Source organism: Corylus avellana, chromosome ca5 (genome assembly GCF_901000735.1).
Source record: "Corylus avellana chromosome ca5, CavTom2PMs-1.0".
NCBI lineage: Eukaryota > Viridiplantae > Streptophyta > Magnoliopsida > Fagales > Betulaceae > Corylus > Corylus avellana.
Genome location: NC_081545.1, coordinates 21,146,964 through 21,161,255, shown reverse-complemented (window position 1 = coordinate 21,161,255; position 14,292 = coordinate 21,146,964). Strand labels below are relative to the sequence as shown.

General features: G+C 39.0%; 1 protein-coding gene across 4 annotated transcripts in view; it reads right to left on the bottom strand.

The window, feature by feature from the left end:
* LOC132180792 (DExH-box ATP-dependent RNA helicase DExH6-like) overlaps window positions 1-14,032 on the bottom strand; it is a 34,710-nt gene extending 20,678 nt beyond the window's left edge. The window contains exons 1-5 of one of the 4 annotated variants that reach the window (XM_059593738.1): window positions 13,758-14,032; window positions 4,890-4,980; window positions 4,388-4,700; window positions 4,190-4,264; window positions 3,906-3,950 (exon numbers count right to left, since the gene is read on the bottom strand). In XM_059593738.1, the coding sequence (XP_059449721.1) occupies window positions 3,906-3,950; window positions 4,190-4,264; window positions 4,388-4,700; window positions 4,890-4,980; window positions 13,758-13,890 (657 nt within the window). In that variant the 5' untranslated portion in view covers window positions 13,891-14,032. Of the gene's footprint in view, window positions 1-3,836; window positions 3,853-3,874; window positions 3,951-4,189; window positions 4,265-4,387; window positions 4,701-4,889; window positions 4,981-13,757 lie in introns of those variants that run through there. The other 3 variants (XM_059593739.1, XM_059593740.1, XM_059593742.1) reach the window with 3 other exon arrangements.
* Window positions 14,033-14,292: the final 260 nt, after the last annotated feature.

The window sequence follows — 14,292 nt, the reverse complement described above, 5'->3', positions numbered from 1 at the left end:
AATATATATACCCCCACAATGCACTTCTCCACTTCTAATATATATTTTACATCTTATGTCCTCATCCATCTCAAATTAACTTTAAAGACTTCTTGGCCGACAATGTTCACATTATACACATTTTCTTCCTAATTTTGTTAAAATGATATTCGCATCTTTTTTTTTTTTTTTTGATAAATATGATATTCACATCTTAGTCCTACTTAACCTAAAATCTATAGCACAAAGTTTTCCTTCAAACTGGATTGAAAAAATTTCCTCCAACCTTTTTTTTTGATAAGTAAAATTTATTATTCAAGATTTTAAAAATGTAATTGACATGTATCCAAAATGAATGTGATTCTTACATGCTCTATTAAAAATGCATGTGAGAATCACATACATTTTAGACACATGTCAGTTTAATAAACTGGATTTGAGGAACAATTTGGAGGAAAACTTTATCCAAATCTTTATATTCTAAAGCATGTCTCCATAGTGAGACTAGCAATTAAACTTTACTTTGGTTTTGTTTACCAATACTATCTCATTGGCAAGCAACACACACCAACAGACATGAAGACTGGGATCCTAAAATTTTGCAAATCAATGTGCTGCCAAAAAAGGCACTACCATGATTTCTACACGTATTTTCAACCTTCCCTAATTAAGGAAAAAAATCATAGCAGGGGATAGTTTGGTACATTACCAAATCTGGATTGTTTGGATTTAAAGTTTGTCGTATTTGTTTGAGTTTCGACTGATTTATTTCTCTTTTTGTTAGGTTTCCCTTTCCTAGTAAGAGAATGAGTCATATTTAGTTGGTAAAATTATTTTAACAAGAGCTTTTAACTTTTCCATATTAAGCTAGGACTCGGCTACTATACAAGCATTGTTAGAACTTGATGAATGAAATTCTCAGGAACTTAGCTCTCTTTTTATCATGAGACTCCATTATAATTTTGTAAGTGTGACTCCTAGAAGGACTTGGGGAGACCCCAAGGTTTCCTAATTCTTTCTCCTTCACTTTCTACTTTTTCTTTAATTTTTTTACCACAACAGAACCTCTTCCAACCGCAACCAACCCATAAAATCCTATTTAATTACCCTAACATATGCCACTATCAATAAAACATAAAGAAGTTCAAAAACTTCCAAGCTACTGATCACAGTATTGTTCATGTCACCATTCAAAGCCCATGGACAACAACTCTGATTCTTTTTCAGTTCTATGCTATTTCAACTGCAAACCCTCAGTTAAGTTCGCTGTTTTAGCCTGCATTATTTTCACCAGCAACTGTTAACTAATGTCCACATGTGACGAACCTAGAAATTTTTTTGTTTGATAAGTAATAATCCCTTTTATTAAAAGCGTAAGGCGTCCCTAAGTACACCGAAAGTATACAAAAAGAATCACCTAACTAGAAAGAGAAAAATGAACCTAGAAAAATTACCTGTACTAAAAATCAATTCATACCAATAGACAAATTGCAAGTGATACAGGGAAACAGTAACTCCTAATCCCTTACAGTATACCAACTGTTGTGTTGTGTAATTGGTAGACATATAATATATTTAAAAATCACCACAAAAACTACTTGTCCATTCTAATGATAGTGTTAGTTCATATTTACTGAAGAGCTTCACGAGCATTACAATAGGCTTTCCTTCTTCTTTAAAGTTACCTCAATATTCCAAATTAGTTAAAAGTGGCATCCACTTTAAATTTTGCTTACTGTTTGATGCAGCAGCAAAAAGCTCTTGGAATAACAAGAACAAAGTAAATAAAAAATACGGTCTAGTTTTTATATGGGGCTAATTGTCACCCTTCCTAGGCAACTTTAGTTACAATTACGCCCTTTTTCCATTTTTTTTTTTAATTTAATGTTGGTAGCTGCTGGGTTAGTAGCAGTATTTGGTATTTCTTCAGTTTTTAATCAAGGTGTTGTTGCTCCGAGAAAAAAAAAAAAAAAGTTTAACTAAAGACAGCCGGAGTAAACTGGGTTATATTAATTTCTAGATTTGCTCGAGTTGGCTGTACCAGAGGCCTATTAGTCTCCTTTCCTGATTAGCATCTTATTTTATTGTGTTTTAATAGTTTCCCACTTGCTTAAGAAGTTCTTTTAACTTCTTTTTTTTATTTTTTATTTTATTTAGGAACCCTAGCCATTGTAAGAAGAGTGGGAATAGCCTATAAAAACGCTTTTATGTATGATTGTGTGATGCAATTCAAACTAGCGATTACGCCCAAGGAACCCCAGGAATGATTCTTAGCTGCTTCGTCAATTTCTCTACTTCATTCCTCCTTTTTTTTGCACTAATTAAAGCTCTTAATTCCCTAACCAGGTCTTGAAAAAATCCCTTTTTATATCCTCAACCACTATTTACTAAGCTCTGCTCTTTTCTCCATTCAACTCATCAAAACCTAACCTACAAAGAAACGCAACCAGCCACCCAAACAATGTTCAACTGCACTTTTCCCAGCCTCAAAACAGCTGGACTTCTGGCTTCCTTCGCTTTATGTAAGGTGCCCTAATGTACACAGGAATATACAAAAGAAGCCCCCTAACTAGAATAAACAAAACAAGAAAATCATTATCACTAATCACCAAATGAGAAAAATAAGCAGCAGTACAAAGATACAAAGTGTTGAAAAATAAAAACTAATCTCCTCCAAAGTCCTCTCACGGTCTTTAAAACTCTTATCATTCATTTTCCTCCATACATGTCACAAAAGGTATGAGGGCACCATCTTCCACACAGCAACACTTTGATTTCTATCACCAATGCATCAACACAACTCAACTACTCGTCTCGGTAGAACCCAAGACAACCCAAATCGAGTGAAGAAAGCATTCCAAATGGCACAAGCAACCTCACAAGGAAGAAGAAGATGGTCCACAAATTCTCCATTCTTTTTGCACATACAATACCTATCAACCACAATGGTGCACCACTCCCAGAGATTGTCCATGATAAAGATCATTTTGAGCTGCCAACCACAAAAAAATGTCACTCTCAATGGAACCTTAGTCCTCTAAACACAATTCCAAGGGAAACATAAGCCATCATGACAACCCATGACCCTGTAGAAAGATTTAACACCAAACAAACCTCTTTTGGAAGGGACCCACCACAACTTGTCTTCCCCTTCCTGTCTCACCCTTACTAAATACAACATCCTAAAGAGTAAAGCAAAGGCATCTACCTCCCAATCCTGAGCCACTCTAACAAAGCTCATGTTCCACTAAATGGCACCTCTAGAAAATTCCACATGAGCCACGACAAGAGTATCCTTTGCACAAACAATACCAAATAAAATTGGAAAGGCATCCTTAAGGGCCATATTCCCATACCAAAGATCATGCCAAAATCAAACCTTTGGGCGATGTCCTACCTCAAATATGTTGCGACTACAAAACTTCCCCAAATCTCTCATAATATTCTTCCATAAATCCACCCCATATGCCCCAACTGGCTCACTAGAACACCACCCTCCTCATAAACTTCCATATTTAGAGTCCACCACCACTCTCGCCCCTCTCTCAAGCCCATTGCGCCAACGCCATTTACCTAAGAGAGCATAATTGAACCCTTCCCTTTTGTTAGATATTTCAAACCCTAACCATTTTTCCACCCTTTAGCCAGCTAGAAATATCCATAATCAGCATAATAATCATCTTTACTGTGTCCTACATCACTATTGGATTCTAATCTCATTTTTTCAAAAAAATAAATGCAAGAAAAAAAGGTGTACCACCCAATCAAATACTTCACACATGATGCACAATTATGTAAGTATAGAACTCGGGGCATATGGACTATTAAGAAAAACGACATAATCAAAAAGGACTAACTTAAATGCCGAGTTTCAGACAAGTTGTGATAAGTATACCACAAAGAAGACAAAGCAAAGAATTCGTAACCTGCGTGGTCTTTCCACACCCAGTCTCACCAGATATGAGAACTACCTGCTTCGAAACAAGGAAAAATCAGTAAGTATTCCATAATGAACCTGAAGTCCAATCATCCAAACTACAGTTCAATATAGTAGTAAAAACACAAATTCTTGTGCACAATATCCAAATAAGTTGGTACAAGGACACAGTTGATTTATATGAGGAGTATCAGCAGTAATGTCATGCCTAATGCAATTTGCAAACTGGTAACTACCAGACAAATTTCTAGGAAACGTAAATTTTCAAATAACCTGGTGAGAGTCAATTGTCGATGTAATGACATTCCTGAAGGATGTAATTGGAAGCTCAGACCTCTTTTTAGTAACCTGCACACATAAGATCAGAGAAATCTTTCACAATGAAACCACTCTTTCACAAGAAAACCATAAAAATGCAAAGCATCCAACAGTTTTCATAAGACTCTAATGAGTTCATTAAGTCAGAAACACCTGCTTCAAATATGCAACCTTTTCCATTTTTGAAGCAAGTGACTCCACTTTCTTCGCAATTTCTGCTCCACTCATTGAAGGCTTGCAGAAAATATCATCTTTCTTTTGTCGTATTTTATCAATTTTTTCAGTTTTCTTCCCAACCATTGCATTGTCCACCTCTCCATCATCAGGTGGGTATCGAGTAAACAAATCCTGTAAAACCATGTTTGCCTCTTCCGAAAATGTCAAATAAGTGAGACTGTCCAAATCCTTGGTGTTGTCAACATTCTTTTTAGTTTTGTACACGGAAACTCGCCGTTGGCTCCCATGCCTATCCGAAGTTTATAAGAAACTATATTAGCAAATGATTAACTCAAGCTAGACCTAAAGATGTGAAGGCATCAACTTTTCTTTGGAAGAACAAAGCTAGAAATCTAGCAGCAGGTAAGGTTCTTTTTGAATTTTAAATGTTACGGTCATCACTGTAAAATAAAGTCCACACATAACTAAGAGCACTTACCCTGTACTCTTGGAAGTCATACCCATTTTCCTGCATAATAAATGCACTGCTGCACGTTCGCGGTTTGACAGGTCATCTTCAAACTTGTAAACTGCATGTAACACCCAAAAGTCCACAAATTAGTGTAAAAAACTTGGAAGACAATTTTTCCAATAAAAGACAGATAAGAATTACAACATTTGCAATAGGAGCAACAGCAGATACTATATGTATAAATGAATTTCCAAATAACAGCCCAAAGGTAGTTCCTTTCTTTTCTTTTTCTCTGGCAAGCATATTTCAGTCATATCCATTCACTAAGAAAGACTAAATGACTAAACTTCAAAATCAGTTATTGAACGCCCTTGACTTCTACCTCTAACTAAACTCCAAAATCATTTTTTTTTATAAGTAATGAGAATATTATTGAAAAAAGCGTAGAGAGGCGCAACCCTAATACAAAAAAAATATACAATAGAAGCCTCTACGAAATATACAAAGAGCCCATATTCAAGAACTCATCTAAATTCGGGACCACACTACGATGATGAGCCAACACCCACAGGTGTAGCATAGAGATCATATTCTTCCTCATCCCATCCACCGAACACTCCTTATCCTCAAACGTTCGAGCATTCCTCTCCCGCCAAACACACCATGTGAGTCACAAAGGAACCATCCTCCAAATGACTTTACAGATTACCCTACCCCCCACCTGATTCTAGCAAGACAAGAAGTCAATGAACCATTGCGGCATGACCCACTCAATACCGAACAAAGTAAAAACATAGTTCCATAACCGGGTAGCCACTTCACAATGAATCAGCAAATGATCTACAGACTCCCCATTCTTCTTACACATACAACACCATTCCACTACCACAATTCTCCGCTTTTGCAAATTGTCATGTGCTAGAATTTTACCGAGAGCCGCAGTCCACCCAAAAAATGCCACTCTCGAGGGCACTTTAGAGCGCCAAATACTCTTCCATGGAAACCCCCCACAATCTGGATTGGACAAGGCCTTATAGAACGATTTCACCTCAAACATACCCTTTTTAGAAAAGGACCATCGAATACGGTCCGCATTACCATAAAAAACCTTACAAGAGCAACAATTCCAAGAAAGATGAGACCCCATCCAATTCCCAATCTTGGGCAGAGCGCACAAAAAGGACATTCCACTCAACCCTCCCATTCCTCCAACTAAAATTATCCTCCACCCACGCGTCCTTGTACCTCGCCATACCAAACAAGGAAGGGAAAACATGCTTCAACGGTTGATCATCACACCAAATATCATGCCAAAAGCGAACTTTCGACCCCATCCCCACCTCAAACCGCACACCTTTTACAAAAGTATCCCAAGCTCTACTAATATTCTTCCACAAACCCACCCCATAAGACCCTGACACCTCCTTCGAACACCACCCACCATCCTTGATCGTCATGCTTGGCTTTTATTATTTTGTACCAAAGCGCCTCACGCTTTGTCGCAAATCTCCATAACCATTTCCCCAAGAGAGCCTGATTAAACTTATGTATATTCCTAATGCCAAGACCACCGGCCCACATGGGACGGCATATTTAGTTCCAATTAACAAGATGCAATTTTTGTTCATCTCCCATTCCTCCCCAAAAGAAATCTCTTTGAAGTTTCTCAATCCTTTTGACCACACTCATAGGAACAAGAAACAATGATAAAAAATAAGTTGGGAGATTAGACAACGTACTCTTTATAAGAGTTAAGCGACCACCCTTTGATAGATACAATTTTTTCCATCTTGCCATACGGCACTCTATCTGTTCAAGTATACCATCCACATAGATGAATCCTTGTGCTTCGCCCCTAGTGGCAAACCCAAATACTTCATAGGCAATGCCGCAACACTACACCCAAGAATATTAGCCAAAACCCCAATGTTTTCCACCTCCCCTATAGCAACAAGTTCTGATTTACCAAGATTAACTCTCAGCCCCAAAACTGCCTCAAAGCACAAGAGCATAAGGCGTACGTACCGGATTTGTACAGGATATGCTTCACAGAAAATCATAGTATCATCAGCAAATAAAGAATGAGAAACCACTAAATCTGAAAAGACTCTTTCCCCCACAGAGAAACCTGATAATAAACCTTGCTCTACTGTCGCATTCACCATCCTGTTCAATGCCTCCATAACCAACACAAATAGTAACAGCGACATCGGGTCCCCTTGCCGAATCCCCCGTGAGCTATTAAAGAAACTTTATGGCGTTCCATTTACCAAAATGGAGAATCTAACCATCGAAATACACCACTCTATCCAGCTCCTCCATCTTTCTCCAAGCCCACATCTTTTTAGTAAGTACAACAAAAAGTCCCAATTAACATGGTCATAAGCCTTTTCCAAGTCCAATTTACAAATAACACCAAGCACCCTTGACCTCATCCGACCATCCAAACATTCATTAGCAATGAGCACAGAATCTAAAATTTGTTGCCACCCCAATAAAAGCATTTTGGGAGTTAGAGATGATTTTTCCCAAAACAGTTTTCATTCTAGTGGCTAAGACTTTTTATAAAATTTTATACACCCCTCCCACCAAACTAATTGGCCGAAAATCCTTCACCTCTATCGCAACCGCCTTCTTAGGAACCAAGGATACAAATGTCACATTCATTTTTTTTATAAGTAATAATGCATTAAAGAGCGCAGAGGGGCGCAACGCAAGTACACAGGGAGTATACAAGAGAGCGACTAAGCTGGGTAAAGAGAAGAGAACACAGAGAGGAAATCAGGAAAATTAATCACTATAGGAGCAAGCCAGCCTGCAGTCCAAGTGAAGAGAGTGTACAAAAAGAAATGAACAAGGTCCTCAAGTTTCCTTGACAAATCCTCGAAGCATCTTGCATTTCTTTCCTTCCAAAGGCACCATAAAAGACAAAGGGGAGCCATCTTTCACACCACGGCACTACTAGATCTCCCACCCGACCACCAACTAGCGAACAAATCCTTGACACTTCTAGGCATAACCCAACACAAATTGAAGCGAGAGAAAATAACCTCCCACAACTTTCGCGCAACCCCACAATGAAGAAATAGATGATCCACAAACTCCCCATCCGTTTCACATATGCAGCAACGATTAATCACCACAATACCTCTCTTCTGAACATTATCCAAAGTGAGAGATTTCCCAAGGGCGGCCGACCAAGCAAAAAAGGCTACTCTCGAAGGAGCCTTTGTGCGCCAAATACTTTTCCAAGGAAAGTGATTGGACTCTTTTGAGACAAGCATCCTATAAAAAGAACGAACCTCAAACTTCCCTTTTCTTGAAGGGGTCCACCACATCCGATCCTCCCCTTCCCCACGAATCTAGGACGAATACAAGAGCGAGAAGAGGGAGGCTAAGTCCAACTCCTCCCAATCATGAAGACTATGGGTAAATGTGACATTCCAGTGAACCATACCATTAAAGCACTCCCGGATATCCGCAATGGAAGCATCCTTATTGCTAGCAATATTGAAAAGACCGGGAAAAGCTTCCTTGAGAGACATCTCGCCACACCAAATATCCTCCCAAAATTTGACTTTCACCCCCAATCCAGGATCAAATCTAAAGTGGCTCTGAAACAACCCCCAACCCTTACAAATGTGTTTCCATAACCCCACCCCATGCGTCCCACGAGAAACTTTAGAACGCCATCCACCCCAATCCACCCCATACTTTGCCACCAAAATACTTCTCCACCAAGCTTCTTCCTCATTTGCAAATCTCCATAACCATTTCTCCAAAAGAGCTTGATTAAAAAGGCGCAAACTCCGAATCCCTGGACCACCCTCAGCGATCGGAGAACAAACCTCTTTCCAACTGACCAAGTGTATCTTAGGCTCGTCATTGAAGCCCCCCCATAAAAAATCCTTCTCAATGCGATTCGCCACATAAACAGGAATGGGGAAAAGAGACAGAAAATAAGTGGGGAGATTGGATAAGGTGCTCTTGATGAGAGTGAGTCTCGCCCCCTTGGACAGGTACGAGCGCTTCCATGGGGCCAACCTTCTAGCCATATTTTCCAACAAATCATCCCAAATAGCCAAAAGCTTGAACGAAGCCCCTAGCGGAAGACCCAGATACCTCAAGGGCAAAGAACTAGTGCCACAACCTAGGATACCAGCCAGCTCCCTTGTCACCACCGAACCTCCGACTGGGACCAAGACAGATTTGGCTCGGTTTACTTTTAACCCTGAGACCGCCTCGAAGCTGATAAGGAGGGCTTTAATAAATCTGACTTGGTCAGGAGTAGCCCCACAAAAAACCAACGTATCATCAGCAAAGAGAAGGTGAGAAACAATTACCCGCTCAGGCTCTCTAACACCCACATAGAAGCCATTGATGAAACCCCTACTGATGGAAGCATTAATCATCCTGCTGAACGCCTTCATGACCATGATGAACAAAAAAGGCGAAAGATGATCACCTTGTCTCACCCCACGTAAACTCCCAAAGAAACCGGAGGAAGAGCCATTAATCAACACCGAAAACCGCACCGAGGAGATGCAATGCTCGATCCAAGTACACTATTTCTCACCAAAACCACACCTCCTTAGCAAATAGATTAAAACTTCCAGTTCATGCGATCATAAGCCTTCTCCATATCCAGCTTACACAAGAGGCCGGAATCCCCAGATCTGATACGGCTGTCCAGGCATTCATTGGCTATAAGCACTAAATCCAAAATATGTCTTTCTTTGACGAAAGCATTCTGCGGGTTGGAGATCACCCGATTCATGACTCTTCTCATTTTATTGGCTAGAACCTTCGCAATAATCTTATAGATCCCCCCCACGAGGTTGATAGGGCGAAAATCCTTCAGATCGGAAGCCCCATGCGACTTCAGAATAAGGGAAATAAACGTAGCATTGAGGCCTTTTTCGAATTTACCTCGGTCATGGAACTCCATAAAAACAGCCATGATGTCCAGTTTGATCACCTCCCAACAATCCTGGAAGAAAGCCATAGAGAAACCATCCGGGCTTGGAGCCTTGTCCCTATCCATTTTTTTGACCACCTCCCTTTCCTCGAAGGGAACCTCCAAACTAGAAGACTCATCCACCTCCAACGTATCGAAATGGAGATTATCCAACCTCAGTCTCCAACTAAGAGTCTCTATGAAGAGCGACTCATAAAAGCGAGTGATATGATTACTAATAGCCTCTTGATCAGAAGTACTAGTGCCATGAATGTTCAAAGACTCGATATGATGTCACATTCATACTCTTTACCAACTGACATCTTCAATGGATTTCAGAAAAAACCGCCATAACATCATGTTTCACCACAGCCCAACAAGATTGGAAGAATGCCATGGTGAAACCATCCAGTCCTGGTGCCTTGTCACCCTCCAAACCTTTTATCACCTCCCAAACCTCCTGCTCCTCAAAGTCTCTTTCTAACCAATTTTTCTCCTCCTCATCAATGGACGAAAAAAATCGATTATCTATTTTAGGTCTCCAAGAACTTCGCTCAAAGTATAAATTTTGATAGAACTGCACAATATGTTCTTTTACCTCTATAGGATTATAGGACACATTCCCATTGATACATAGAGCTTCCACACGGTTATACCTTCGATGGGAATTAACCACCTTATGAAAAAACCTGGTGTTACTATCCCCCTCCTTTAGCCACAACTCTCTCGACTTTTGCCGCCAATGTAGTTCCTCATACAGTAAAGTACTCTCCAATTCCTTCGACATATCAGCCAATTGAACCTTTTCTTCCTCCACTAGACCCCTAGTTTCTGCCATAACATCCAGCTCCTGGATCCCTTCCAACAACTCCTTTTTTTTCCTCCCAATGTCACCAAAAATCTCCTTGTTCCATTTTTCACTGACTTTGTCCTTCTTCATCACATAGAGCTCTCTCTTCCTCCAAACCGTCAAGAACTCATAATTCATCCAAGAGAAGCTTGTTCAATCACGTAAAAGTTTCGTCCGCAAGTAGAATATCCATGAGGCACTGATCAAAAGTAAAATTTGAGAGCTCCACCAAAGCATTATCTTTCACTAGGCAAACAAGCGACATTGAAGTCTCCTCCAATGCACTATGGCAAGTTCCACCATCCCATAAATATCTTCTCTCACAATTGGAACTAGGCCCATAGACACCCACAAAAGCCCAAGAGAATTCATCTTTGACGTTTTTGAAAGAGCAAGCAACTGTAACCTCCCCCACACACTCTTCAATTTTTTTTCAAAACCCTCCTATCCCACATAGCAAGATCCCACCAAAGGCCTCTTTAGAATCTAAACAACACCAATCCACATGTTGATATCCCCACAAACTACTCACAACACTACTAGATATGTACTCCAGTTTAGTTTCTTGCAAACCAATAATATTTGCCTTCCACTATCTAAGCAAATTTCCAACTCTAAGGCGTTTGTCCCCCTCATTTAAGCCTCTCACATTCCATGATAGCAGTTTAAGCTTCATAAGAAACCAAGAAGAGCCCTCCCCTTAACTCTGACTCAAGTAGAACTATTGCTTTTTGAATCATAGTTGATAGAACATGACAATCTTTTTAGGCCTTGTTTGGTAGGTGGAATGGCTATTCCATTAGGAAAAGAAAAGGCTATTACTAGAAACGAGAGAACATGGAATGGAATAACTAATCATATTCTTTAGTTTGGCGACAACACATTTGCTCTCATTGGAATTGTTCCAAAATTACTAAAATACCCTAAATATATATAATAAAGTAATAATCATAATTTTTATAAAAAAATAAAATGAAATAAAATTGTTAAAAGGTTTTATATCTTTATTTTTGGTGTTCTTTCTATGGGTTAATTAGCAGAGTCTTTGCGAATGGACATGTAGGATGATGTTCGCCTACATTAAAAAGCAATATGTTTTAGTGTAGATTTGGGTTCTTCTAGTTCCAATTTTAGCCTAGAAATTAAAATGGTTCTTGTTTAATGTTCTTTATGGGATTGGGCTAATTAGCGGAGCCCTTGCGAATGGAGGTGAGGAAAGATATTCTTCACCGTTAAAAAGCAATACGTTTTAGTGTACATTTGGGTTCTTCTAGTTCCAGCTTTAACTCATAAATTAAAATGGTTCTTGTTTGAATGTATTAGTTCAATTGGTTCTTGAAGGATTTGTTTTGTTTACTATGTATTAGAAATTAAAAATAATTTCTTTTCCAGGTTCATTGTTTTTTTTTTTTTTAGGTTTGCAGAATAATAAATAATAATAATAGATTTTTTGGAAAATCCATTTCATTCCTCAAGGAATAGCTATTCTTCTCCTTTTTTAGAAGAAGAAGTATTCCTCTTCGTAGGGGAATACCTATTCCCATGGGAATAGCTCTTCCAAGGAATGGTGAGCAACCAAACAAAAGAACAGTTATTCCATGGGAATAGCCATTCCATTCCAAGGATCTATTATGTATACCAAACGAACCCTTAATTCTCTACTTTCTTTGTTAACCAATTTGGAGCTAGAGATCGACTCCTTTTGGAAGCGCCTTGCTTCAATGGCCGTAAGCTCCTCTTCGAAGCCCTCACACAATAACCATGTTTCCTTAACTTTTAGCAAAACCCAAGCGGAAGACTCTTCTGACCCTGCACATTTCTCATTAACAACGAAGGGGCAAAAGCTCAACAAAATGGGGTCTTCTCCAAAGTACAATTCCATATCCATACAAGGTGAGATTACCTTATCATGAGGATTGAACCCTTCCACACTATCCACATCACACCCATCCACCTCAGAGGATACAATACCTTTGTCCCCCACCCCCATATTCCGCCAATGCCAGATATCGGCCATGCCTATTAGAACACCTTTGTGCTACACAAGCCTTGCTCCCAACCCTCAACAATTTAAAAAGCTCAATCAACTCTACTACTAGGACCAACGCCTCCATAGTGGCCGATAGTCATCCAACACTCACCTTACCCGTGTACACGGCTCAGGATATCCCTTTGCTCCTTTCGGAGAAATGTAAAATTGACAACCCTTCTTCTACCGAACGCTTGAAGGCTTTGGCTTCAACATAAAACCAACTCAAGAATCCCACTACAAAATACCAAAAATGGGAACCACAAAAACACCAGTAACCGAGAGTAACACAGAAGGAGAAAAACGTTGACACACATCTACAGGAGCCAACGATAGAGAGGGCATTCTAAGAGTGTACTTCCACTCCACAAACTTTTATCTTCCTTTCCTTTCTTCCATTTTCAAAGCAATTAAACAAATTCCAATGCACAATACAACAAAATCAAGAGGGAAAAAGTTTCTGAGCTATTCATACCTTTGATTTAACTAATTGAAAAAGAACCTTAAGAAAACAACTTCCCCATTTTATATCGTTTATGCCCTAATGAAACCCCACAACCACCAACCTAATCAAAATTGAATTTAGAACAAAGAAGCAACACATACCCATTTTCTACTTCATTATTATTTTAATTTGACGGAAACAATCCAGCACATATACACTCGTTTACAAACGTTTCACATATCTTTATGAACAAAGAAAAGTGCTTCAAGAAAAACACCATAATGACCAACCAAAGCCACACCCACGATCAAATACACTAAGCCCATAGCCACTCAAAACCCATTTGTTATTTCAATTCTCTTATAATATCAAACAAACAGCACCTGCACAACACATACCCGTAATATAGTCTTTAGTTATGAGCATTTCAAATATCTTCATAAACACACAAAAAGACTTCAAAAGCAGCACCAAACCTAGACCCACCATCAGATATACTCAACGCAGAACCAACAATACATAACCAACAAATACCCACATATTATTTCTTTGCTCCGAAACCAAAATAGTTAAAATAATAATAATAAGCAATTATATTAAAATTTTATTAATACCGTCATCTTTTGATTCATGGAACTTTTGCAGTTGTTCGGATATGCTAATCGTCGTAGCTTCAGCAATGTTCTTTGTTACATCAGCCAACTTGAAGTTTTGGCGTCCTTTCTTCTGTTTCTTCTTCTTTGTCATCTTTGCTGAATCTTAATAGATGGGAAGGTACTAGACCCCGGAGAATAATGGAAGAATACTATTACAAGGCGGCAGGACACGACTGCGATTGTGTTTTAAGAGTCGGCTCTTGCGCTTTCAGCCCTAAGCATATGCTTTTTGATGCTTGCTTGTTTCAATGGCAAACAATCTACCTCCTTTATCACCAAAAAAAAAAAAAACAATCTACCATCTTTTTTACCTTTTTATTTTTATCAGAAAAAAATTCACCATGCTACCCTCAAATTTGCGCCAGATTATCGATGCCCTTTTCACACTAGTTATTGTGTCAATATTTCCAAAATATCTCCCTCCAAGGTCGACTAAAAAACAAAAGTTACCTTAAAAAAATTTTTGATAAAACAAAAATACTCATATAAATTT